General features: G+C 66.5%; 6 protein-coding genes across 7 annotated transcripts; 2 read left to right on the top strand and 4 right to left on the bottom strand.

Moving 5' to 3' along the window:
• The first annotated feature begins 895 nt into the window (after positions 1-895).
• On the top strand, positions 896-2,875 carry CHURC1 (churchill domain containing 1). Its single transcript, XM_064453077.1, has 5 exons — positions 896-1,059; positions 1,144-1,279; positions 1,726-1,796; positions 2,394-2,491; positions 2,625-2,875. Exons 1-4 carry the CDS (start codon positions 1,021-1,023, stop codon positions 2,484-2,486), a joined length of 339 nt encoding a protein of 112 aa, XP_064309147.1. The 5' UTR covers positions 896-1,020; the 3' UTR covers positions 2,487-2,491; positions 2,625-2,875.
• A 592-nt stretch (positions 2,876-3,467) lies between these two features.
• GPX2 (glutathione peroxidase 2) lies at positions 3,468-4,479 on the bottom strand. The gene is made up of 2 exons (XM_064453059.1): positions 4,082-4,479; positions 3,468-3,984 (listed from the first exon to the last, which is right to left on the bottom strand). Exons 1-2 carry the CDS (start codon positions 4,442-4,444, stop codon positions 3,634-3,636), a joined length of 714 nt encoding a protein of 237 aa, XP_064309129.1. The 5' UTR covers positions 4,445-4,479; the 3' UTR covers positions 3,468-3,633.
• Positions 4,480-5,304: 825 nt separating this feature from the next.
• Positions 5,305-8,918, bottom strand: RAB15 (RAB15, member RAS oncogene family). The gene is made up of 7 exons (XM_064453062.1): positions 8,674-8,918; positions 6,986-7,046; positions 6,784-6,844; positions 6,611-6,688; positions 6,436-6,525; positions 5,827-5,892; positions 5,305-5,749 (listed from the first exon to the last, which is right to left on the bottom strand). Exons 1-7 carry the CDS (start codon positions 8,795-8,797, stop codon positions 5,594-5,596), a joined length of 636 nt encoding a protein of 211 aa, XP_064309132.1. The 5' UTR covers positions 8,798-8,918; the 3' UTR covers positions 5,305-5,593.
• A 3,029-nt stretch (positions 8,919-11,947) lies between these two features.
• FNTB (farnesyltransferase, CAAX box, subunit beta) lies at positions 11,948-16,392 on the top strand. Its single transcript, XM_064453039.1, has 12 exons — positions 11,948-12,106; positions 12,994-13,058; positions 13,334-13,406; positions 13,726-13,817; positions 14,290-14,436; positions 14,546-14,629; positions 14,734-14,820; positions 14,895-15,024; positions 15,158-15,290; positions 15,601-15,712; positions 15,800-15,914; positions 16,031-16,392. The coding sequence occupies exons 1-12, from the start codon at positions 12,026-12,028 to the stop codon at positions 16,139-16,141; spliced, it is 1,230 nt and encodes a 409-aa protein (XP_064309109.1). The 5' UTR covers positions 11,948-12,025; the 3' UTR covers positions 16,142-16,392.
• Positions 16,393-16,581: 189 nt separating this feature from the next.
• On the bottom strand, positions 16,582-20,450 carry MAX (MYC associated factor X). The gene is made up of 5 exons (XM_064453068.1): positions 20,313-20,450; positions 20,092-20,118; positions 18,499-18,606; positions 17,679-17,802; positions 16,582-17,570 (listed from the first exon to the last, which is right to left on the bottom strand). Exons 1-5 carry the CDS (start codon positions 20,346-20,348, stop codon positions 17,383-17,385), a joined length of 483 nt encoding a protein of 160 aa, XP_064309138.1. The 5' UTR covers positions 20,349-20,450; the 3' UTR covers positions 16,582-17,382.
• Positions 20,451-20,684: 234 nt separating this feature from the next.
• On the bottom strand, positions 20,685-24,488 carry UNC93B1 (unc-93 homolog B1, TLR signaling regulator). 2 transcript variants are annotated; one of them, XM_064453022.1, is made up of 12 exons: positions 24,434-24,488; positions 23,601-23,702; positions 23,383-23,524; positions 23,143-23,296; positions 22,907-23,068; positions 22,704-22,833; positions 22,525-22,618; positions 22,298-22,422; positions 22,041-22,223; positions 21,687-21,960; positions 21,327-21,445; positions 20,685-21,203 (listed from the first exon to the last, which is right to left on the bottom strand). In XM_064453022.1, exons 2-12 carry the CDS (start codon positions 23,679-23,681, stop codon positions 20,934-20,936), a joined length of 1,734 nt encoding a protein of 577 aa, XP_064309092.1. In that variant the 5' UTR covers positions 23,682-23,702; positions 24,434-24,488; the 3' UTR covers positions 20,685-20,933. The 2 variants fall into 2 exon arrangements, with proteins under 2 accessions (XP_064309092.1, XP_064309091.1); XM_064453021.1 differs by lacking the exon at positions 24,434-24,488 and adding an exon at positions 23,940-24,000.
• Positions 24,489-25,649: the final 1,161 nt, after the last annotated feature.

Genomic DNA, 25,649 nt, shown 5'->3' with positions numbered 1-25,649 from the left:
CACCGGCACCTGCCGGGCGCGGAGCGGCGCAGCGCCCCGCTGCCACGGGTGGGGGTGGGGGTGGGGGGGTGCCCCCGGCCGGTCCCGCTGCCCCCCCCCCCCCCCCTCCCGCGGCGGACCCCCGCCCCTAGCTAGCCCATGGCATCCTCCGGCTAGCCCGGGATGCACCTCAGCTCGGCCCTGGGGGTCCCCCAACTAGCCCTGCCTATCCCCCACTAACTCAGGTATCCTCCAGCTCTTCCCGAATACCCAGACACTCCTGGCTAGTCCTGGGGGTCCCCCAGCTAGTCCCAGGCACCCTGCACCTAGTACTGGGGGTCCCCCACTAGCACTGGGGGTCCCTCAGCTAGTCTCAGGCATCCCTCAGCTAGCCCTGGGTGCCCCCCACTAGCCCAGGGGGTGCCCCAGCTAGTCCCAGGCACCTCCCAGTTAGTTGGGGAGCACCTCCTAGCTAGCCCCGGGTGTCCCCCAGCTAGCCCCGGGCACATCACACCAGCCCTGGGCACCCCCTAACTAGCCCCGGGCACTCCACAGATACTTCCAGGTGTCCCCCACTAGCTCAGGTACACCCCAGCTAGCCCCAAGCACCCCTGGCTAGCCCTAGATGCCCCCAGCTAGCCCAGGCATCCCCACAATTAGCCCTAGTTGCCCCCAACCAGCCCTGGGACCTCCCCAGCCTAGCCTAGCCTAGCCCAGCCCAACGGTGGGCTGCAGGCGCTCCGAGCCGCTCCGGCGGTGGGACAGAGGCCGGGGGCGCTCCGGTGAGACGGGGATGGCGGGGCAGAGCCCAGCCCCGCACCCGCCTCACCTTAACTCTGCCCGGGGCGGGGGCTGCAGCGGGCCCCGCCCTCCCCATAAACCCCGCCCACCCCACCGTAACTCCGCCCACACCCACCGACCGTATCTAGTAAGCCACGCCTACGTGGTGGGACCGACAGCCCATACCACGCCCCTCCGGGCGATAAGCCACGCCCCGCGGCGGAAGTCTCGCGAGATCTACGGGGCGGCGGCGGCGGCGGGATGTGCGGGGGCTGCGTGAGCACCGAGTACCCGGAGCGGGTAGGGCGGGGCGGGGCGGGGCGGGGCGGTCCCGGTCCCGGTCCCGGTCCCGGTCCCGGTCCCAGCCGTGTGCTGCCCCCGCAGGGCACCACCTGCCTGGAGGGCGGCTCCTTCCTCCTCAACTTCGTGGGATGCGCCGAGTGCGGCCGCCGGGACTTCGTGCTGCTGGATAACCGCGCCGCCGACCTGCAGGGCGGGGACGAGATCGTCACCTACGACCGTGCGCCGGGACGGGGGGGACACCCTTGGGTTCGGGGTGGGGGGGCTTGAGGGCTGGGAGGGACCTTTGGGGTCTGGGGCTTTGGGGGGGGCTTGAGGGCTGGGGGAGGGAGATTGAGGGGGAAAGATTCGGGGGACTGATACTCGGGGGGGTGAGGATTGATGGATGCTGTTGGTGGGGCAGGGACTGGGGAGCTGATGCCCTGGGGGGATCTCAAGGTGTGGAGGTGGGGGGGTGTTAAGGGGGGTTTGGTGCTCGGCAGGGGAAGTCGGGGAGTTTGATGCTTTGGGACCCACCCTGGGGACTGAGGGGGGGTCACTGCCCCAGGGAAGGTGGGGTCTTGTCCCCAAGGGTCTGAGGGAATTGGGGGAGGATACCCAGGCACCAGGGCTGGGAGCAGCTGTGTCCCCTCAGCCCCACAACCCACTGTCCCCTCTCCTCCGCAGACCTGTGCAAGAACTGCCACCACCTGATCGCGCACCATGAGTACACCTTCAGTGTGGTGGATGACTACCAGGTATGCCCAGGGGAGTGGCCTGTCCCCCTGCACCCCGCTCTGACTCCAGAGACGTCCTAAGCTGCGCCCTGGGATGATTGCAGGCTGCCGGGTGTCCAGACCCTCCCTGCCACGGACAGCCCTGCTGATTCCTGCCTGCCCTGGCAGCCGCAGGAGGGAGCTGGGTGGCTTCGGAGGCGAGCTGTGGTACCAGCCTCAAACGTTTCAGAGCTGTATCACTGTGCCTGGGGTTACTCAGAGCCCCCTGGCCCTAGTCCTTGCTTCGTGGGGGGCAGCCCAGCTCACCTCTTGCCTCCCGCGCAGTCCCTGATTGGGAACGTCGGCGATGTGCATGGCCCAGAGCAGCAAAACGTGGCTGCGTGATGGAAGGCCCTGCGGCTCTGCCAGCCCTCCTCCCTGGCACGTTTCCTATTCAGCAGCTAAATGCTGGAAAATGGGCTCAGGGGAGCTGGTGGGGCTTGTCCTGGGGGACGAAATGAGATCCCCGCAGGTCTGATTGCAGTCGAGGATCAGGTGCCGGCTCAGGTTTCCCTGCGGGAGAGCGGGGCTGTGGCGGACACGGCTGCAGCAGCACCCGCCGTCCTGTCTATACCGCAGGAGTACACCATGCTGTGCCTGCTCTGCGGCCGGGCTGAGGACTCCATCAGCATCCTTCCCGATGACCCCCGCCAGATGACCCCACTCTTCTGAAGCCGGTCTGTACCCCGGCACGAACCCCTGTGTGCCCCAGGACCTCCCTTCCCACTCCCCACCGTGCAGAGCCACGGCACCGGGAGATCCCTGGGGGCAGCGCAGACCCTTACATCGCTCTATTTTCCAAACCTCCAGCCTGGATGTGGCAGATGCCCGACACTGGATGCTCCCACGCGCCCGGCAGCGGCTCAGCCGTACCCACTGCCTTGCGGCTCCGACCATGGCTGTAGGGTTGGGGTGAAGCACCACGGCCTGAGCTCCCTTTATGCTGAGGACATGAAGGGGGTCCAGCATGTTGTCACCCACAAAAGGGGTGCAAAAGGGTGCCCACCCCATCCTGCCTTCAGAGCCCGTGTCTGTGGGCGCAATAAACGCGATGTGTTACAGCTCGGTGGTGCAGGCAGGAGCGCCTTGGGGGTGGGCTTCACCCCCCTGGACTCCCCATAGCTGGTGAAGGGTGATGGGGCCCAATGCAAGGATTGAGGGGGGGCTTTTCCTTTCTTGGGAGCCTGTGGGATTCCTCTGCCTGTATCGGATCTGGCCCTTCCCCGCATCCCAGAGCCTGCTCTGCTCACCAGCACTCTCCCAAACCCTGCTGAGAAGCAACTTAATTATTTTTGCTGCCCCAGGGGCTGCGTGGAGCTCGTGTGGGGTCACTGCACCCCCCTTCCCCAGTGCCCATTCCCCCGGGATGTGTAACCCAGCCCTACCCCGCTGTGGGTGCACGCTCCTGGGAAGGGAAGGGAAGGAGCTGGGTGAGCCACGGCTGCCAAAATCACTTCCCCTGGGGTGGGGTGCTGCTGTTGGCACCCAGCCTCAGTGATGCCTGCGGGGAGCTCGGTGCTGCCGACCTGGCAGCGCTCCATCCCTACACCACCGTTTCCCGGATCCGACACCCTGGGCTGCTTCCTCCTGGCAGCCCCGGGGCTCGTCCCTCGGCAGCCCCCCACAAACCACAAGGACACGGGTGCGCTCCCTCCGGCTCATTTATTGCTGCCAGCCCACACTACCCCAGTCGCCCCAGCCCTCTGCCCCCATCGAGCCCCCTCCCCGTGGCAGTTTCGGAGGGGGCCGTCACCTGGCGGAGAGCTGGGGCTGTTCTGGGGGGGTGGCAGCCAGCGAGTGGGGGACACTGGAGCCGACTCTACTTTGCCAGCTTGAGGAGGCGCTGGATGTCAGGCTCCAGCTGGGCGGTGGGCATGCGGGGGCTGTAGCGCCGGAAAGGTTCCCCTTCGGGACCCACCAGGAACTTCTCGAAGTTCCAGGAGATGTCGGAGCGCCGCACGGGGCTCCAGGTGAGGAAGCGGGGCTCGGCCATCAGATGTGCCGCCTCGTCAGCCGGCTCAGGCAGGTGAGCCTTCAGGTAGGCAAAGACAGGGTGGGTGTCCTGCCCGTTCACCTGGCACTTCTGGAAGAGGGTGAAGTTGGGCTCGAAGCCACCCCCCGGCCGCACATGCTTCAGGCTGTTGAGGATCTCCTCGTTGGTGCCATTTTCCTGTGGCAAGGAAGGAGAAAGCCGAAGCCGTGCCGTGTTTTCCCCCCCTCCTCCTTGCATCCAGTGCTGGACACCGCGGTGGTCCCCGGGGACTTACCTGGTAGCCAAATTGGTTGCAGGGGAAGCCCAGCACGACCAGCCGCCGGGGGTAGCGGGCTTGCAGCTGGTTGAGCTGGGTATAATCCCTCACTGTGGTGCCTCAGAGGGACGCCACGTTCTCAATGAGGACCACGCGGCCCCGGAAAACATTGAAGTCCACCTTTTCCCCCTGCAAGGAGGTGGCGCTGAGGTCGTAGAAGGACTTGGCGATGGGGACGGTCATGGCTGCGGGCACGCACCTGCCTTCCCTGTGTGCCCAGCAGCGCACCTTAAGGGCTGCCCGGCGCCCACGTGATGTGCTGGCTCCAAAGGTCTCCTCGCCCCACCGTGACTTGGCAGAAACCAGAGCCATCCCATCCATCCCACCCGCTGGCACCCTCCCAAGGCAGGGAGGAAGAGGCAGGGGAGGGCGTGGGTGGCACAGGGCCAAGGCGATGCTCCTACCTGTCTCAATAATTCATGGCACAGCATGGCGCAGCTCTTCTCGCCACAAACCGTGGGATGCCGTGGGGCTCAATGCCTCCGGCCTGGCACGAGCTGATGCTGAGGGCTGGGAACACCCATGGGTGTCAGGGAAATAATGGGACTCCGGGAACTGGGGCTGCGTGGGGTGGAGGAGGTAGGCAGCTCCAACCTGGGTGGGTGATGGGAGGGATGGGTGCCCCAGCACATCTCCTTCCTTGGGGCTGCCTTGGCATCGATCCCAGGGCCTCCTGGGCTTGCCATCCCAGTGCCTGCTGCCTTCCCACCAGTTCTGGTGCTGGCATCCACCATCTGCTGCACTGCCCACCACCGTCCTGGTGCCCCCCCATCCCAGTGCTCAGCAGCATCCTGGTACCCACCACCATCCCAGTGCCACCCACCATCCTCTCTGACTGCGCTGGCCCTACTGATGCCAGCTCCTGTGTCCCCGTGGGGCCATTCCCACAGCCAGCACCAAGCTGCCTGCCCCACCGGGCAGCAGTTGGGGGGCACAGCACCCCACGCACCCATCCCGCAGCCTGGAAAGGGAACACCGTCCTGGCAGCCCCAGAGCCGCCTCAATTATTGATAACTGCTCGGGTTGCCGTGGCCTGGCTCTGTCCGCGGCGGCCGCCCCGCTCCCCCAGTGCTGACAGCTGCCCCAACTCCAGTGGGGCACAGCCATCGTGGCACTGTGCCACCAGCACGTCACCGTGCCCGTAGCCCCCCGCAGCAGCACACGAGCCACGGGCCGCCTCCAGCATCACCTTTATTTTGCAAACCGTGTGTGTGTGTGTGTATATGTATGTGTAAAACCGGGGTGGGGGCCCACGACACCCCCCACCCCACCCTGCACACCGAGGGGGAACAGGAGTGCCGGAATGGGGGGGCACCCCTGCGATGCCTGCCCGGCCCCTGCCATACCCAGGTTGCCCCCTGCCACCAGGCACCCACTGTGCCCCCCTCCATCTGGACTGCTCCAATCCCACACCCTCCACGCCCCCCACCCAAACACAGCCCAGGGAGGGGGCCGGGGGGGGCCCAGGCTTCAACACCAGCAGGCTTTGGGGCTGTCCTCGCTCCCCAGGGGCTGCTGCTCGTCCTCCTCCAGGCGGGCCAGGGTTGGGGTGCGGGGGGGGGCCCGCAGCCCCTCCAGCTCCTTGCGGTGTGCCTGCAGCACTAGCTCCGTCAGCCGCGTGAAGGACTGCAGGAGAGGAGGGGAGGTGAGCCTGGGGGACCCCTGCAGCCCCCCCCAGCTGCCCCCCCAACCAGTTCCCGCACCTCTTTGATGTTGAGGTTGCTGCAGGCGCTGGTCTCGTAGAAGTCCATCCCGTACTCCCTGGCCAGCTACAGGGTGAGGGGCCGGGGGTGGCACCGTGATTTTGGGGAGGGGGTGGTGTCACCACCCCCCGGCCCTCCCTGCCACGATGTGCACAGCCAGGCGTGGACAGATGGACGAGCTGTGCTGCCCGTGGTGGCACTGGAGGGGCTGGCGAAGGGGCATCCCCTGGGGTCCCTGGGGGGGGGGGCACTGGGTGATTTGGGGGTGCAGGGGACCATTGCTGGGGGTGTAGGGGTGGGGTTGGGGGTCCCTGGACGTGCTGGGGGTGGGGACAGGGAGGCATAAGAGCAGATCTGGGGGTGCACAGGTGGGGGGGGGCATGTCCCTGGATGCACTGGGGGCTGTGGCTACACAGAAGGCTGCAGGAGGGTGGGGGGGTCCCAGGACACAGGGAGGGCTGCAGGAGGGTTGTTGGCGTCCCTGAAAAGTGCAAGGGGGGTTCGGGAGAGGCCCTGGCCATGCTGAGGGTGCAGGGGGGGCCCTGGCGACCCTGGGAGTGCAGGGGGGGGCCCTGCCCCCCCGGGGGGTGCACGCCAGCCCCCGCTCACCTGCAGCCCTTGCTCTTTGGCCACTTGCCTCTTGTGCTCCTCGTCCGCCTTGTTCCCGATGAGGATTTTCTGGACGCCGTCAGGTGCGTACTGGGGAGGAGGGAGTGGTGTGAGGACCCCCCCCAGCACCACCACGGGGGGGCCCCCCCCCAGACCTCCACCCCCGCACCCGCACCTCATCCACGTCGCTGGCCCACTTCACGATGTGCTGGTAGGAGCGCTCGCTGCTGATGTCGTACACCAGGAAGATGCCCTGGGCGGGGGGGGGGAAGCGGCCATTTACACATTACCCCCCCCAAGCCTCAGTTTCCCCACTCCAGTGCGCCAGGATGGGACCCCTCCCCATACCTGCGCCCGCCGGTAGTACTGCTTGGTGATGGTCTGGTACCGCTCCTGGCCTGCCGTGTCCCTGCAGCCGGGGAGAGCGGGTCAGCGCCACCACCCATGGCACAAGTTGATCAGGGCTCAGTCCCCACCCTGGTGGGGCAGAGAAGGATACAGACCCCCCTCAAATCCGCCCCCCACCCCGGGGCCCAGCGCTGACACTCACCAGATCTGTATCCGCACCTTAATCCCATCCACTTCAATGGTCTTCATCTTGAAGTCAACGCCTGGGATGGGGAAGGCAGAAGTTATAGGGTGCCCCAGTGTCCCCCTAATCATGGCAACTGCTGTCACCAGGGTCTCTCCGGTCCCCTCACCCTCTCCTGGCCCACCCCAAGCTACGCCATGCTGCCAAACCTGGTTTGGCCAAGCCAGGGCTTGCCCGTGCCCACCCCGTGCCTGGAGCCGCAGCCCCACCATGGCCCCGTGCCCCGGTAGCAGTGCAGTGCCGGTGCCTACACCTGGTCCCAGGCCCGGCAGGTGGCCCCGGTGCTGGGTCACTGCACCCACTGCTAGCCGGGTGCTCCCAGTGCTCCTGGTTTTGCTGTGCTGTGGCTCCCCAGTGCCCTCAGTTCCCCAGTGCTGCAGCTCCCTGGTGCCCCCTGTTCCCCAGTTCCCCGGTGCCACAGCTGCCCAGTGCGCCCAGTTCCCTGGTGCAGCGGCTGCCTGGTGCCCCCAGCTTCCCGGTTCCCTGGCTCCCTGGTGCCCATGGTTTCCCGGTGCTCCCTGTTCCTGGCTCCCCAGTGCCCCCAGTTCCCCAGTGCTGCAGCTCCCTGGTACCCCTGGTTTCCCAGTTCCCCGGTGCCACAGCTCTCCAGTGCTCCCAGTTCCCCTGTGCTGTGGCTGCTCGGTTCTCCCCATTTCCCAATTCCCTGGCACCGTGGCTCCCTGGTACCACAGCTCCCCAGTGCTCCCAGTTCACCCATGCCTTGGCTTGCCCAATGCTCCCGGATCCCCAGTGCCCCTGGTTTTCCAGTTCCCTGGTGCTGCAGCTGTTTGGTGCTCCCCATTTCCCGGTGCCACAGCTCCCCAGTTCCCTGGTTCCCTGGTGTCCCCACTTTCCCAGTTACCCAGTGCTGCAGCTGCCCAGTGCTCCCAGTTCCCCGGTGCCAACAGTTTCCCAGCTCCCTGGTGCCACAGCTGCCCGGTGCTCCCGGTTCCCTGGTGCCACAGCTGCCCGGTGCTCCTGGTGCCAGAGCTCCCCAGTTCCCCGGTGCCCACGGTTTCCCGGTTCCCAGTGCTGCGGCTGCCCAGTGCTCCCAGTTCCCTGGTGCCCATGGTTTCCCAGTTCCCTGGAGCTGCAGCTGCCCGGTGCTCCCGGTTCGCCCGTGCCACAGCTGCCCAGTGCCACAGCCCCCAGTTCCCCTGTGCTCCTGGTGCTGTGGCTGCCCGGTGCTCCCGGTTCCTGGTTCCCCCATTCCCCAGTGCTCCCAGTTTCCCAGTCGCAGATGCTGTGGCTGCCCGTTGCTCCCGGTTCCCGGTGCCCACGGCTCCCTGCTTCCCCCAGTTTCCCGGTTCCCCAGTGCCACGGCTGCCTGGTGCTCCCTGTGCCAGGGCTCCCCAGTTCCCTGGTGCCCACGCTCTCCCAGCCCCCGGTGCCCATGGTTTCCCGGTGCTCCCGGTTCCCCGGTGCCCACGGTTTCCCAGTTCCCTGGTGCTGCAGCTGTTCGGTGCTCCCGGTTCCCGGTCCTGTGGCTCCCCGGTGCTCCCGGTTCCTACGGCTCCCCAGTTCCCTGGGGCTCCCGGCTCCCCGGTGCCCACGGATTCCCGGTGCTGTGGCTCCCCGGTGCTCCCGGTTCCCCCGCTCCCCGGTGCCGCTGCTGCCGGGTGCTCCCCGTGCCCCCGCTCCGGTACCGATGGTGGAGATGTGGGCGGGGTGGAACTGGTTGTCGGTGAAGCGGCAGAGCAGGCAGGTCTTGCCCACGCCCGAGTCCCCCAGCAGCAGCAGCCGGAAGAGCACGTCGTACTGCTTGGCCATGGCGGGCCGGGCCGGGGCCGCCGCTGCCGCCGCTACCGGGGGCGGGAGCGCTGCGCCTCCGCCGCCGCCACCGCGCCGGGCTGGCACCGGGGCGGGGCGCGGGGCGGGGGCAGCGGGGATGCACCGGCGTGGGGAGGGGGGGGGGGGGGAGGACACCGGGAGATGGTTTAGGGGCACCGGGAGGGGGAACACGGGGGATGCGCCCCGGGGAGGGAGTACCGGGGATGCACCGGGGGATGCACCGGGAGGGGGATGCGGGGGATGCGGGGGGGGGGGAGCACCGGGGGTGCACCTGGGGATGCTCTAGGGGACCGGGAGGGTGACGTGGGGGATGCGGGGGAGCCCCGGGGGTGCACCGGGTGGGGGACACGGGGGATGCACCGGGGGATGCTCTGGGGGGACCCAGGGAATGCAGAGTGGGGGGCAGCCGGGGGTGCACCCGGGGACACTGTCGGGCACACCGGGAGATGGTCGAGGGCACGGAGGGCGGACACGACACGGGGGGGAGGACAAGGGGTCACGGGTGGGGACAGCAGGAGATGCTCTGGGGCACAAAGGGGGGGGCATAGGGGATGCACTGGGGAATAGGGGGAGGGGACATCCGGGGACACACCAGGGACACCCCCCCCCCCAGGGAAAGTGGGGGACACAAGGGGGAGCAGCTGGGGGCACAGCAGGGGGGCACTGGGGTGACACACGGACCAGGGGACCCCCATAGAGGGCTGGGGGGAGCACCCAGGGATGCACCAGGGGACACCAGGATGTCCCCAGGGCTGAGGGACCCGGAGCAGGCTGGAGGGTCCCTGGGCAGAGCAGGGCAGCCCTGGGGGCTGGGGTGCAGTGGGGAGCTGCAGTGGGTGCCGGGATGCAGTGGTGGGGTGCAGTACTGGGATGCAATGGTGGATTTTGGGGTGCAGTGGTGGGTGCTGGGGTGTAGGGGTGGTGCTGGGGTGCAGCATGCGGCAGGTGAGGGCAGTGCGGGCCGTGACGGTGCAGCGTGGCCCTTCTCGGGCAGCACAGTGCGGGAGCACAACATGGCAGAGCAGCGTCGCCATGAAGATGCCGTGAAGTGATGCGGCACCGCAGCGCAGTGAGGCACTACCACAGTGGTGACCCAGTGCAGCACTGCAGTGCCTGCACGCAACCGTGCAGCGACACCCTGCTGCGAGGCAGTGCCGCGGCATGTGGGCACGGCGTGATGTGGCGCAGGGGGACAATTGCTGATGCGATGCAGCGCTCCGGTGCAACGATGCGGCCCGGGAGCGTGGTGATGCGATGCAGCGCTCCGGTGCAACGATGCGGCCCGGGAGCGTGGTGATGCGATGCAGCGCTCCGGTGCAACGATGCGGCCCGGGAGCGTGGTGATGCGATGCAGCGCTCCGGTGCAACGATGCGGCCCGGGAGCGTGGTGATGCAATGCAGTGCTCCAGTGCAATGATGCGGCCCGGGAGCGCGGTGATGCAATGCAGCGCTCCGGTGCAACGATGCGGCCCAGGAGCGCGGTGATGCAATGCAGCGCTCCGGTGCAACGATGCGGCCCGGGAGCGTGGTGATGCAATGCAGCGCTCCAGTGCAATGATGCGGCCTGGGAGCGTGGTGATGCAATGCAGCGCTCCGGTGCAACGATGCGGCCCGGGAGCGTGGTGATGCGATGCAGCGCTCCGGTGCAACGATGCTGCCCGGGAGCATGGTGATGCAATGCAGCGCTCCGGTGCAATGATGCGGCCCGGGAGCGCGGTGATGCAATGCAGCGCTCCAGTGCAATGATGCGGCCCGGGAGCATGGTGATGCAATGCAGCGCTCCAGTGCAATGATGCGGCCTGGGAGCGTGCTGATGCAATGCAGCGCTCCAGTGCAATGATGCGGCCCGGGAGTGTGGTGATGCAATGCAGCGCTCCGGTGCAACGATGCGGCCCGGGAGCGTGGGGATGCAATGCAGCGCTCCAGTGCAACGATGCGGCCCGGGAGCGTGGTGATGCGATGCAGCGCTCCGGTGCAACGATGCGGCCCGGGAGCGTGGTGATGCAATGCAGCGCTCCGGTGCAATGATGCGGCCTGGGAGCGTGCTGATGCAATGCAGCGCTCCAGTGCAATGATGCGGCCCGGGAGTGTGGTGATGCAATGCAGCGCTCCGGTGCAACGATGCGGCCCGGGAGCGTGGGGATGCAATGCAGCGCTCCAGTGCAACGATGCGGCCCGGGAGCGTGGTGATGCGATGCAGCGCTCCGGTGCAACGATGCGGCCCGGGAGCGTGGTGATGCAATGCAGCGCTCCGGTGCAACGATGCGGCCCGGGAGCGTGGTGATGCAATGCAGCGCTCCGGTGCAACGATGCGGCCCGGGAGCGTGGTGATGCAATGCAGCGCTCCGGTGCAACGATGCGGCCCGGGAGTGTGGTGATGCAATGCAGCGCTCCAGTGCAATGATGTGGCCCGGGAGCGTGGTGATGCAATGCAGCGCTCCAGTGCAATGATGCGGCCTGGGAGCGCGGTGATGCAATGCAGCGCTCCAGTGCAATGATGCGGCCCGGGAGCGTGGTGATGCAATGCAGCGCTCTGGTGCAATGATGCGGCCCGGGAGCGTGGTGATGCAATGCAGCGCTCCGGTGCAACGATGCGGCCCGGGAGCGCGGTGATGCAATGCAGCGCTCCAGTGCAATGATGCGGCCCGGGAGCGTGGTGATGCAATGCAGCGCTCCAGTGCAATGATGCGGCCTGGGAGCGTGGTGATGCAATGCAGCGCTCCAGTGCAATGATGCGGCCCGGGAGCGTGGTGATGCAATGCAGCGCTCCAGTGCAATGATGCGGCCTGGGAGCGTGGTGATGCAATGCAGCGCTCCGGTGCAACGATGCGGCCCGGGAGCGTGGTGATGCAATGCAGCGCTCCGGTGCAACAACGCGGCGCGGTAGCGTGCTGATGCAATGTGGCTCGCCAGCGCAACCATACGATGCCATGGTATGACGCCACAGTGCGCTGCTGCAGCGCCGGAGCTCGGTGACGCAACGCAGCGCTGCGATGATGCAATAAAGCGGGGCGGGGCAGCGCCACCCCGCCGTGACGCCACAGCGTGGTGACGCAGCAGCGCCCTCCCTCCCAGCCGGGTCCCCTCTCCGCGCATGCGCGCGTGTGGCGGGCGGTGGCGGGCGGGGCTCAGCGGCGGGGCGTGGCCACGTGTCCCCGCCCGGCCGCCGTCGTCCCGCTCACCCCGCTGGCGCGAACCGCCCGCAGCATGGCGGGAGCTTCCCCCTCTCCCGGCGGGCGGCAGCGGCTGCGGGACGACGGGCTGCGGACCGCCACCTCCGCCGAGCAGGTGCGGGACCCCGGCCGCGGGGCGCCGCGGGGGGGGGGCGGGGGGCTCCTGGGGGACCCCCACCGGGGGCTGACACACATGTTAGCGGGACCGCTGCGGGTGGGGGGGGGGGTTGGGGGACAAGCAGACCCCCCACCCCCTTCCCTGCACCCCGCCCCGGCCGTGCCGGCGCTCCCCGGGGTGCCGGGACGGGCCCTGACCGGGTGAGAGGTGACGCTTGGTTTCCCAATCCGTGGGGTTCCCGGGGGGACACGGCGCTCGCGGGCCACCCTTTCCCACCCGTGAGGCGGTGGGACCCCCCGCTTCTCCCGCCGAAGCCCCGGGGGTGGGTTTTTTTTGGAGGGTCCTGGGGGGAAGATCACCCCGGTTTAGGAGGGTGCCAGCCGCGGTGACGGGGTGCTGCGAGTTCAGCTCGAGTCTAAACCGAAGGGGAGGGTGCCACGAGTCCCGGGTTTCCCAGCGGAGCCATCCCCGGTGGTCACGGGAGGAGGGAACCGACCGTGTTTTACGTGGGGGGAAGGGGGGGTCCCGGGACAAACTAAACTCCAGCTTTAAAGCATTTGGAAAGCAACGCCGCGCAGTGCTGGAGTCCTCGCCTAAGCCCAGGCACAAAGCTCCGCAGCTCCCGCTAAGCCGCTCCGTGGGCAGGTGGGACCGGGCGGCTTTCAGGCGCTTTGGTTTTCCCGAAGGCATCTGTGAGATGATGCTGCCGGTAACGGGAGCGGCCATGAGCTGGATAAACCCTTGGGATGGAGCAAGAGCCTCCCCGGTTGGGCTCAGAGCTGTGGGGCTTGGGGTGGAACCACGTTTGGGAAGGACAGAGCTTTTCAGAGCTCACCGTGGTCTTTGTTTCCCCCCTTGCGCCGCCGCGCTGTGGCCGGTGGCAGACCAAGGTGGAAGATATTGTGCAGGAGGTCTTCGACACCTACAAGACGAACCATCACGCCTCGCAGTAAGTTCCTGGGGCAGCTGGTTCCTGCCAGCTGCAGAAACTCTCGATAACAATAAATAACCCCAACCTGCCCCAAACCGGTAACTCTGGTGGCTGCTGAGACCCACAGCAAGGGACCGTCCCCTCCTGTGGGCGCTGGGGTGGGATCCTGCCCCTTCTCGCAGACACAAGCCCTGAACGCGGTGGCGTCGGCTCAGGGCTCGCGTCCCCTCTCGGCCAGGCCATCCTGGCTGCCGGCGCTTTGCCTGCTGAGCTGTGCCCTGCCTGTCTTCCAGATACGTCCTGCAGCGGGAGAAGCACTTCCATTACCTGAAGAGAGGCCTCCGGCAGCTGACCGAAGCCTACGAGGTATGCGTGATGCTGGCGGTGCTGCCGGCTATCCTGCCCCAGAGCTGCCGGCTCTGCTCTGCCCTCCGGCTAGGGCGAGCCCTTCACCCCGTGGCTGCTGCCAGAGTTGTCACCGGGCATTTGCCGTCCCTGATCCATCACTGCCGGCCCCCGGGGCAGAGGCAGCAGTTCTTAGTACGCCCTCGGGTCATGCTTGTACCCGCAGTGATGCTCCAGAGCATCTCTCCTGCCTGTACCCTCTCCTGCGGGAGCTCTGTCTGCACCCCCAGGCCCCGCACTGCTCCCTGGCCATCCTGACTGTCCCCTCCGGTCCCCGCAGTGTCTGGACGCCAGCCGCCCCTGGCTCTGCTACTGGATCCTGCACAGCTTGGAGCTGCTGGACGAGCCCATTCCCCAGTCGGTCGCCTCTGAGTAAGTGGCACCGGCGTGGCGAGAGCTGGGGGGGAGGACACAGACACCACAACAGCAGCCTGGGGTCCCCCACCGTGGATCCGGCTGTGGCCAGAGGCCCCACGGGCCGCCCGCGTGATGCCAGAGGTGGCACCTCCCGCTGTCCCCGAGTGCTGGCAGGAGCAAAGGAGCGCTTTGTCTCCCCGCAGCTGTCAATGCCGCCTATTCTTCCGGCCAGTGCCTCGTGCCCCGGTGTCTTGTGACAAACGGAGATGGGGGAGAGAGAGAGATAACCCCCGACTCTGACCTCGGGTGGGGGGGAACTGGGGGTTTAACGGGGCTGGGCTGGCCCCCGTCTAGCTGTGAGTCATGGAGCCCTGGCCGCAGAGCAGGGCGAGGAGGGGTCTTCCTTGCCTGGGTGGGAAATATCATCCCACCAGGTGCCGAGGAGCACAGAGCCTCTTCCCCACCCTCTCCCTGTCCCCCTTCCCAGCGTCTGCCAGTTCTTGAGCCGCTGCCAGAGCCCCCAGGGTGGCTTTGGTGGGGGCCCCGGCCAGCACCCCCACCTCGCCCCCACCTACGCCGCTGTCAATGCTCTCTGCATCATCGGCACAGAGGAGGCATTTGGTGTCATCGACAGGTACGGCCAGCAGGCCGGCGGTGCAGGGGGGCGTCTGGCCTGCCGGTCTAGGCGTGGCGGGGGGGGCAGGATGCGTGCTCCCAACCTCGCAGCCTGCTGGCTCTTGCAGGAAGAAGCTGCTGGAGTTCCTGCACTCGCTGAAGCAGCCCGATGGCTCCTTCCTCATGCACATCGGTGGCGAGGTGGACGTCAGGTGGGCTCCCGGTGTCGGGGGGGGAGCGGCTCTGCCGTGCTTCCAGCGTCTGGGTGCCGCGGCGAGGAGGCGGTGCCGCAGCTCTGAGCGCCCATCTCCCGCAGGAGCGCCTACTGCGCCGCCTCCGTGGCCTCGCTGACCAACATCCTCACGCCCATGCTCTTCGCCGGGACGGCCGAGTGGATAGCGAGGTGAGAGCCAGCGTGGGAGGGGACAGGGCATGGCCCCTCGTGTCGGTGCCATCCTGACCCCGCTGCCTGTGCAGGTGCCAGAATTGGGAGGGCGGCATCGGCGGGGTGCCGGGCATGGAGGCGCACGGCGGGTACACCTTCTGCGGCATGGCGGCCTTGGTCATCCTCAAGAAGGAACATCTGCTGAACCTCCGGAGCTTGCTGGTGAGTGGCACTGTGCCTGTGGCCCCTCGGCTCTCCTGGTACTTGCCAGGATGGCAGGGTCTCAGCCGGTCGGTGGTGCTGGGAGGGGGTCCCTGTCCCTGCACTGGCACCCATTCGTGTCCGTCCCACGCAGCGCTGGGTGACCAGCCGGCAGATGCGCTTCGAGGGCGGCTTCCAGGGCCGCTGCAACAAGCTGGTGGACGGTTGCTACTCCTTCTGGCAAGCTGGCCTCCTGCCCCTGCTCCACCGAGCCCTCCACGCCAGCGGTGAGTCAGCCATGGGTGGTTCCTGTCTTCCTCTGCCTCCAGAATGGCATCTTCGGGGATGGACGAAGGTGTTTGAGCGAGGGAATGGAGCACAAAGTAACTCAGGCGTCCTCATGTCCCTGTTCTCAGGGGGCTGCTGAATTGCAGGGGGGAATTTGTGCTTCCCCATAGGCTTTTTGGCAGCAAGGCTTGACCATCCGCTGGGCAAACACTTTGGTGGTTCCCTGGGGTGTGCGGGAAGGCCTTGGGGGCGAGGGGTTGCCACCTTCTCAGGGCCTCCCCCCAGGCATTTCACTGGCTTCCCCCCAAGGTGACACAGCGCTCAGCATGTCACACTGGATGTTTGACCAGTTGGCGCTGCAGGAATACATCCTCCTGTGCTGCCAGTGCCCAGCCGGGGGGCTGCTCGACAAGCCGGGCAAGTGAGTACCAGCTCGGGACAAGGGGGGTCGGGGCCTGCCTGGTGCTCCCCAGGCCACTCAGCACCCCAGTATCCGCCCCCCTGCCAGGTCCCGAGATTTCTACCATACCTGCTACTGCCTGAGCGGGCTGGCCATCGCCCAGCACTTCGGCAGCGGCGACCTCCACCAAGAGGTGATCCTGGGCATCCCCGAGAACCGCCTGGTAGGTGCTGGGCATCGCTGTGAGCCACCGGGGCAGGCACGGCTGAGCTGCCCAGCCTCTGCCTGTCCTCAACAATGCCAGAAAAGGCATTAACCTCTTCTCTTTCTCTCTCGCAGCAGGCCACACACCCCGTCTACAACATCACTCCAGAAAAGGTGGCGAGAGCAGTGATGCACTTCTTGCAGCAGCCTGTGCCCAGCCTGGAGCCGGCAGCTGCTGCCAACTAAGGGTCCCGCTGCCCCCGGACTGTGCAGAGTGGCCCTGCCTGGGGCCAGTGGGGAGCCGCCGTGGCATCTCGGCACGGATGGGCAGAGCGAGGTCCTCAGGGTGCTAGCAATACCAAAAACCGGCCTGCCCCATGGCCGCCAGCTCCTGCTGCCACACCGGGCACCCTGCTGACCTTCCAGCAAGAGCCCAGCTGGCCAAGGGGGACACGGGACGTGGCGGAGCTGTTGGCATCAATAAACCAGAACTGACACCTGCCGTCTCCTGTGCGCGGGGAGGGCATGTAGCTGCCACCGTCTGGTTGCCACCAATGGGGGCCCTGGGGACGCGGAGGGCAGGAGGTGACACCGAGCTTGGGCTGCTTCTATCCCCTGCTGGGAGCTGCCCTAGTGCCACCTTCCCTCCTGCCCCAAGAACATGTGGCTAACACGGGGAAGGATAAAATAAGTTTGGGGTTTTTTTTATTATTTATAGTCTTATAGTAAAGGGAAGCCTTAACTTGCAAGACAACTCTGGGCAGTATGTACAACATACCTTAGATTCATGGAATGAATGGCATCAAAACAGGGGTGGGGGTCACCTACGGGGCAGGGACGGGACACTAGAGTTCAGAAAATGCCACGGAGGTGGGGAAGGGCTGGGGGAAGGTGTGGGGCGAGGGAGGGAAGGAGGAGGGGGCAGGATGCACACGCAGACCACCCAGCCTGGCCCCCCTTCCCCCACCGGCTCTGGCCGTGGAGGGAGGGGTGTGGGTGCTGCCCCCCCGGCTCTTCACGGGCACTGGGGGCAGGTGGAATTGCACACGCAGTAAATAAATAGCGAGACCCCCTAGCGCTTGTGGTTGCGGGGCAGGCACAGCTCCCCGTGGGGCCTGGCCTTTTGGGGGGGGGCACGGGGGGGTGCCTGGCTCCTGCACAGCCTCACCCTTCAGCTCAGGACTGCTGTGGTCCCCGGGTATAAATAGAAATGCTCATATAAAATCAGAAGGGAGAGGGGAGCGGGGGGCTCGCTAGTTTTGGGAGGGCGACGGGGACATCTCCTCGCGGCCCCACGGATCCCCCCAAGTCTGTCGGGTGCTGCGAGGCCCTGCCTGGCCGGCTCCCCCTGGGGCCGTTGCGGTTAGAGTGGGGAAAGGGCCGGGGAGGGCTGGGAAGCTGCAGTCCGAGAGCCTCTACGAGAGAAGGGAGAGAGTCCTTACGCAGCCGGCGGGCGGGCGGCCGACAGCGGGGGGCTGTGGGGGGGCCTAACTGGCCTCCATGCGCAGCTTCTTCCTGCTCTGCGGCTCGTCGGTCTCCGAGTCGGAGCTGGAGTCGGAGCCACCGTCGAAGGCGGAGATGGTGCTGCCCTTGGGGTTGGTGTAGAGGCTGTTGTCCGTCGAAGGGTAGTTGGCCTGCAGCTGGGCGCTCGACCGGGCCTTCTCCAGCGCACGCACTGCAAGGCAGGGCCACCGCGTCACCCCCAGGGCTCTGGCACCTGTGTCCCTGTCCTCTGGCACGTGTCACCCCCAGCCCTGGCTCCTGTGGGGACCCCCAGGCTCACCTTGCTGCTCCAGGAGAGCGTTCTGCCTCTTGAGGTCGTCGATATCCTGCTGGTGCGTGTGGTTTTTCCGGCGCATGTACTGGATGTACTCTGTGGCTTTGTCCAGGATTTGGGCCCGGGATGCCTGTTGCAATAGTGGGAAAAGACAGAGGCAAGATAAAGACCTAGCCCGGGGGTTACCAAGAGAGTTTAATCTGCCTCATCACGCCCGCAGCACAGCTGAAAGGACTTTGCTGTTGCTCTGCTGTGCCGATATCACCGGGTGAACCAAAGCCCAGCTCTTGTCCCCACCGAGGGTCAAACTGGGACCCCTGTGGTGGGGCAGAGCCTTGCTGGCACTGGGAAGGGTGGTTTCCGGACCCCGCTGACGGTGCTTGGCTCGGGCTGAGAGCGCTGACCACAGCCAAAACATCCGCCAAAGCGGCATCCTGAAATGAGAAGCCGCCATCGCGCACAAGGATGCCAACAGCCCCACCGCCAAGCAAAGCGATGCTATCCCCGGCGGGCAGAGATGCCCCGTGGCCGAGCCTGGAAGATCCGGCTGCATGAAGTGGATTTGACCCTTCCACCTTCCCCCCAAAAAAAGCAGGTGGTGCCGGAGGCCGGGCAGCTCGGGCTGGCAGCGAGCGGGCAGGGCCCGGGTGCAAAACCTGCCCCCGGGAATGCCACTCGGCAGGCCCCGTGGGCAAGGAACCGCAGCTCAGCCCCACTGACGTGGCTTCCTGTCGCTGCCGTGGAAACCCCTGCCCAGTCTTGGTGCCACGGGCTGCGATCCTGGGTGGGCACGTGGCCCGGCTCCCACCACGCTCCATAAACTCACCTTCTCTCCTTGAAGGGAGGGGACGGAGTCCCGCAGGCTGTGGAAGCTGTCCTTGATGTGGTCCCTGCGCTTACGCTCCAGTGCGTTGTGATGAGCCCGTTTGTCGGCCTAAGAGGAAAGGGAGAGGGGAGCTTGAGGGGATGGTACCATGGGGGAAACCACAACCCGCTCCCCTCTCCCATGGGTGCTCCGGGATAGCCCATTGGGTCCCAGAAGTGAATGTGAAAAGCTCCGTTAGTGTTTTGGCAGCTGCCTCGCTTCGCCCAGTGGAAAGGCCAGAGCAGGAGGAACCAGGCTGTGGACCTTCATCCAAAAACCCCTGTGCTGGCAGCTCTGGACGAGGTGCTTGGAGTCGGTGCGAGAGCTTAACCAAAGCCCGGAGGCGGTGTGGGAGCTCAGCTGAAGCAACGAGCCCTCCTTGGCTGGGCGGTGCGGTGGCTGCGATGCCTCTCGCTCTACTGTGGCAGCAGCTCGAGGGCGTGGGGAGGAGACGGCTCCTGTTGCTTTCAGTTTCCCCCGGCCTCGTCAGAGCCCGCGGGCAGCTTCCTGCTGCCAGGGCAGCGCCGAGCCCCGCCGGGGCAGAGCCGGGGAACGGGGGGGCAGCACGGTGCCAAAGGAGGGGAGCACCTCACAGCCCTCTGTCCTGCACCCTCTGGGACATGGCCCCCCCAAACAACCTGACACAGATCCCCCTATCTGCCCTCTGTCAAGAGACACAACCCCACAGGCTCCCCCCCCACCATATACACCCCTAAAATGTGGCTCCACACATCCCCCCTCCTAGAGGCAGCCCCCCTAGGGGAGATGGGTCTGCAAATGCCCCCAAAAAAGCCCACAAGGCCGCCCCTAAAACCACCAAACCCCATGTCTCCCCTGCCAAATGAGATGCAGACCCCTGCCCAAGAAACACCCCCATTCTCCCCCCAAAAGCCCCATCCCCAACACTCCACCTCCCCTAAAGAGCCCCAGCCCCACAGGTCGCCCCCATCACATGTCCCCTTTAAAAGCCACGGCCCCAGAGATATACCCTGTGTCCCCCTAAGACCCCACCCCACAGTTTCTCCCCAACACCGCCCCAAGTGTCCAAAGCCCCACATGTCACCCCCCCAAACCCATGTCTCCCCCCAAGAGCCCCAGCCCCACAGGTGTCCCCCCAAAAGACACAAACCCCAGAGGTGTCAACCCCCCCCAAGAGTCCCAGATCCACAGCTGCCCCCCTAAACATGCACCACCACCCCCAAGACCCATGGCCCCACAGGTCACTGTGTCCCCCAAAACCCAGCCCCACACGGGTCTCCCCCAAAAGTCTCCACCCCACAGGGCCACCCTAAAGTCACAGGACCCCCAAGAGACACGGCCTCACCATGTAGGGGGGACATGGTGTCCCCCCCATGTCACAGCCATCCCCATCCCATGTCATAGGTGTGTCCCACCCACGTCACAGGTGTCCCCCTCACCACGTCACAGCCCCCCTCCCACGTCACAGGTGTCCCCCTCCCCACCGTCACCCCGCTCCCCCCCGCGCAGGCGCACTGCCCCCACCGCCCCTCTCGCCCCCACGTGCTCCCGGTACCGGGGACGGTAGCGACGTACCGCGGACTGAAACCTCGGCTGCTCCTCCTGAGGGAACGGGGCCGGCGGGGAGGAGGAGGGAGAGGAGGGTGGAGAGGGAGGCACCGGGAAATGGGGCCGTGAGGGGGAAGGAAGGAGAGAGAGAAACCAAACGTTACCCCCTCGCTGCCCCTTCCCTGGCGCTGCGGGCACCGGGGGGGGAGGCGAGGGGGGGGGTGTCCCGGCGGCGGGGTCCGACTCACGTCGCTCTCCACCTCGATGTCATCGTTGTCGCTCATCGCTACCGGGCGGGTGAGCCGCGGGCCGCGCCGCCACAACAACAGCCGGCAGCGCGCATGCGCCGCGCCGGCGCCGCACGTGACCGCTCACCTACCGTCTCCTTTAACCCTCTTCGGCGCGGGGGATTGTGGGTGAGCGAGTCCGCGAGGGGGAGGCGCGACCGCCATTTCCTTGGGCGGGGACTACAACTCCCGGCGTGCACTGCGCCCCGCGTGGTGCACACTGGGGGCTGTAGTCCCCGCCGCTGAGGCGGTGCCGGCACCTCCTTCCCCTCATGGAGGGCGGCGGGGCCGCCACGACGCGAAGGCGGAGGACGGCAGCATCGGGCGCGGAGATGGTAGGTGGGAGAGCTTTTATTGAGCTATAGAGGAGCAAAGGGGGGCTGGGCCTGTACCTCAGGGGGTTGCTAGGCCCGGCCTGAGGGGCTGTGGGCTTGGGTGGGGGCTGTAGGCCTGGCCTGAGGGTGTCCTGTGAAGATTTAGGCCCACTTGAAGGGGTGAGGACAGCTCCAAGGAGGGCTGTGGACCTCCGCTCAGGTTGAGAGAGCCGTGGGGGGGGGGGGGGGGGCAACATGGTTGGGGTCTCTAACCCAGCTGTTCCCCATCATCTTTTGGCAGCTCGTCCCCGCTGGTGGCCTCCGCTGGGTGCTCGTCATCGTTTTCCTTGCTGCCTTCGCCCTCTGAGCCAGTCTCATCAGAGTTGTCCTCCTCCAAGTAGCGGTAACCACGCATCTTGTGGCGCGGGCGGGGGATGCGGGGCAGGCGGTATGCCATGTGCTGTGCTAGCTTGTGCTCCATCCAGAGGTAAGACCCCACTGCCACCGCCAGCGTCAGCAGCATGATGGAGAGCTTAGCCTGCAGGAGGGGAAAGCAGGGGGTCAGTGTGGACTGCGCTCCCCCTGAGCCCAGCGAGCCCTGGAGGTGATGAAGCCAGCTGGGGAGCACCACAGGGATGGCTACACACCCAGCCACGCTCACCTTCATGGGCAGCCCCGACCACAGGTAGACGGTGAAGATCGCCAGGGCCTGCCACCAGTGGTAGATGGTGAAGATGAAGTCTTGGCGTTCCTTGTCCTCGTACATCATGCCCAGGAGGACTGCGCCAGGGGAGACCGGCTGTCAGCACCCCCATCCCCTGCTGGTGTCCCCTCTTGGGACACTGTTAGCAGGACCCAGCTGCAATGGGTCGGTCCTGCTCCTTGTCTGTGGGCCTAAGGAGTTGGGGACCACCAGGTTATGGTGCAAGGGGACACAAGGAGAGGAGGCGCTGGGGAGCTGAGAAGAACGTGGCCGTGCCAGCGCACAAGAGGCTGCGTTGGGGACCTTTCCGGTACTCACTGCTAATGCTGGTCTTGTTGAGGGCGCTCCCTGTGCCCCAGAGCACGGCTATGGTGTAGAGCAGAGGTGCCTGGACCAGGTGCCGGGGCTCGGGTGCCCAGCAGAAAAGAGTCACCAGGAGGGCAGCATGGATGAGGGCTCCGGCCAGCAGCGGGATCTGCCGCTGCAGGCGCAGCATGCAGAGGGCCAGGCTGGAGCAGGCCGAGGCGGAGAAGCCGTAGGCCATGAGGAGATATGCCAGCTTCTCCAGCCCCAGGGCACACACGCCGTAGTTCTGCAGCAAGGACAGGCTCAGTGTCACCCAGCCAGAGCTGTGCCCGCTCTGTCAATCCCTGCCCTGTCCCCAAGCCCTACCAGGGAGAAACCAGTGCAGACGAAGAGCACCTCGAAGCCACTGTAGATGAACGAGGGGAAGAGGTGGCGCAAGCGGTAGTCCCGCATGTGCTTGAAGGGCAGCTGGAATATGTTCCCCCAGCCAATGCTGCGCAGGTCGATCTCCTCCGTGGGCCGATACGCCGAGCCACAGAGCACCAGGACCTGCCACGCAGCCGTGGGTGAGGCACTGCCGCCGTGCCCATGCTATCCTGTCCCCTGCCCGCCTCGGCACTCACCACCAGCATGGCGAGGAAGGCGGCTGCCATCAGGGCGCTCTCCACAACGATGAGGTTGATGCTGCGGGGCAGGCTCTGCAGCACTGTCTTGTTGAAACCGGGCAGCATGCCGTGGCTCAGGGTCCCTGCCGGGAGGGGCACACACCACAGCTCAGCCCCAGCTGGGGAGGTCCCTGTGCTGCCACACCATCCCACACCCCTGTGCTGTCCCACGCCCGCGTGCTCACCGCAGTGCTTGACCCCGAAGAGCGTGTGGTTGAGCTGGTAGAGGTAGTTGTTGAGGAAGAAGAGCATGGGCATCTGAGCGCAGACGAAGCTCAGCTACAAGACGTAGAGCAAGGGGAGCTCAGCGCTGGGCTGCCTGGTGTGACCCCCTGCCCGTGCCGCACTCCCCGCGAGCTCTCACGTGGAAACAGACGTAGAAGATGGTCTGGAAGACAACGATGTAGGCGTTGCAGGCGCCCCGCGGCACCCGCTGCTGCTCCTGCACGTGTTCCTCCTTGTAGTTGACATACTCGTAGTACTTCTGGGCCATCCTGCATGGCACAGCGGGTCAGCTGGTGCCCCTCGGACCCCCCTGTGTCCCGTCCCGTGTCCCCTGCAGCCTACCGCGTGATGTAGTTGCCCATGGAGGCCCAGAGGGGCACGATGGCCACCCCGATGGCCACGGCAGAGGGTACCAGTGTGTAGTAGCGCTCCCAGTAGTTGCTGGAGACGAAGAGGGCGTAGATCCCCACTGCCAGGAACATGGCCCACTTGGTGCCGAAAAACCTGCCAGGGGCAAGGAGGGGGAAGTGTGGGTGCCCGTGCCGGCGTGCCAGCGGGGAGCGCGGGCGATGCCGTACCTGATGAGGACGGGCGTGTAGAGCAGCGCCGCGACGGGGGTGATGTTGATGCCCATCAGCACCTTGCGGTCGATGTCCTCCAGCTGTATGTTGCTGTACTTCACCTCCCGGTAGGTCTCGTCGTAGTGCAGGATCAGCTGCATCTGCAGGAGGCCTGGGGGGGTGTCCAGTGGCTGTCACCTCCCGCCCTGTGTCCCCCACATGGCGGCAGGGGGTCTCTGAGGAGGGGCAGGGCCGTACCCAGGTAGACGCCGTAGGTGAGCATGCCAGCCAGGCTGGCGGCCAGCACATTCTTGACCACACCGAGGCGTTTGCGGCGGAAATACTTCTGCTCCTCCTCCTCCTCATTGTAGTCGGGGTGAGCACCCACAAAATCGTCCAGCTGCGGGTGAACCTGGCTGTCAGCCCTGGGGACGGCCACTGTGGGGACGGCCCTCTGCAGGTCCCCCCAGTCTCACCTGCACCTCCATCCCCTCGGTGTCCAGCCCGTCACCCACTGTCTTGGCCGCATCCTGATAGCAGCTGGGGTCCTTCTCCATCACTGCCTCTTGTCAGGCGGCCTGGATGGTGTCAGGGGTGGGGGGGACCCTGTTGGCACCCCCAAACCCTGCAACCATGTGTCTTGTACCCCCAGAGCTGCACCATGGGCCCGGCAGCCCCAGACCCTGCACCCATGTGCTTTGCACCCCTGTGTCCTGCACCCCTACACCATGCACCCTTGTGCCCTGCACCCCCAGACCCTGCATCCAGCACCCCCAGACCCTGCACCCCAGCCCAGTGCCCCCCAACACCGGTACCGGGGGCCGAAGCCGCGTGGGGCGGGGCAGGCACTGCTTCCTCCTTTGGTCGGGGCGGGCGGGACAGGGCCTTTAAAGGGGCCGCTCCCGCACACCCCCCCCAGGACCCCGCACCCCCCGGCCCGGCACCCCCCATGTCCCACACCCCCGGCCCCGGCCCACCTGCGCTGCCGCCGCCTCCAGCCTGTACCCCCTGTGCCCCCCACGTGCGCCCATCCTCAGCACCCTGACCCCTCCCCGAACAGCACCCCTCACACCCCAGCCTGCAAAGTACCCTGACCCACCCCAAACAGCACCCATCCCCTGCAACGTGTACAGCACCCTGACCCCCCCGCACAGCACCCATTGCATCCCCTGCCTTGCACAGCACCCATTGCATCCCCTGCCTTGCACAGCACCCACCCCAACCCGCACAGCCCCTATCCCTCCCCCTGCGCAGCACCCCACTCCCCAGCACCCCTGTGTCTTCCCCCCAGCACCCCCATGGCTCCCACCAGGCCCTGGAGTGGGTGCTGCCTTCTCGGGGTGGCCTGTGGCGCCGGGTGCCTGCCGTGCCCTGGGCCCTGCCACTCTCGCTTCCCCTTCCCGGCGCGGGTGATGTGGCAGGGTGCCTGGGTAGGGGGTACACCTTGGTTTGGGGGTGTGGGGCTGGTTGGGGGGGGCATACGCCTTTCCCCACGTCACCCAAACCCCGGGGCCAGGAGGGCACCCAGGCGTGTGGTGAAGCCGGGGTGCCCGCGATGCCGGCGTGCCCGCAGCTGTGCGGTGCCGGTGCCTCAGGGCAAGGTGGGGAGGGTGAAAACTCCGTCATGGGGAGCCGGGGCAGGACCTGGCCCAGCCGGTAGCGGAGGATTCTTGAGATGCGGCGGAGGAGCAGCCAGCGCCATGTGGGGAGGGTGCTGAGGCTGTGGCTTCTGCGGGATGGGATTGGGAGGGGGACGGACATGGCGAGGGCCAGCCCTGGGAAGGTGGTGCAGGATGTGGCCCTGGGGGGCTGCAAGGGAGCAACATCCACCCTAAGGCCCCCTTCACCCCACATACAGGCAAGAGGAGCCACCCTGGAGTGCCAGGGGGAAAGGGCCTTTCCCAGGGGTGTGGATCGGTGGTCCCGAACCTGAGTGATGGTGAGCAGAGAGGAAGGATGTAGGTGCAACCCCCCCAGGTCTGCAGCCACCTCCACTTGGGCTCTAGTGGTTCCGACAGAGAGCCAGTCCCCTGGATTTCCCCGTCCCTGGGGACTGTGCAGAGCATCTGCTCCCCGGACACATCCCAGATTGGGATGGGGGACCCTGGTACTCCCCACCAGCCCGTCCTGGGTACTGATCCACTGCTGTCCCTTGGGGGTCTCCCTAGCGGACATGTAGCATCCTCCATGGAGGCAGGGGCTGCTCGGGGATGGTTGTGCTCTCCTCGAAGCTAGGGCTGACTCCTGGGCTTGCCCCAGGCATCATAGCTAAGCTCACGGTGCCTATTTGGGGTGCTGCTGTGGGGGGAGACCATTCCCCCTTCACTGGGGGGCTGCTGCAGGTCCCCGGGGGAGTGTGGCCGCAGGAGCTGGTGGCGGGGCTCATGGGGCAGGGCTGCTGCCCTTCCTGTTTACGAAGTGGGGGGTAATTAGGGCCGGGCAGGGGAGCGGGCGTGCGGTGGAGGGGAGGTGAGGGCTGCGGTGCTGGGTGGGAAGAACCGGTGCTGGCAGGCAGGACCGGGCGC

Source organism: Phalacrocorax carbo, chromosome 5 (genome assembly GCF_963921805.1).
Source record: "Phalacrocorax carbo chromosome 5, bPhaCar2.1, whole genome shotgun sequence".
NCBI lineage: Eukaryota > Metazoa > Chordata > Aves > Suliformes > Phalacrocoracidae > Phalacrocorax > Phalacrocorax carbo.
This window is presented reverse-complemented; position numbering and strand designations above follow the sequence as displayed.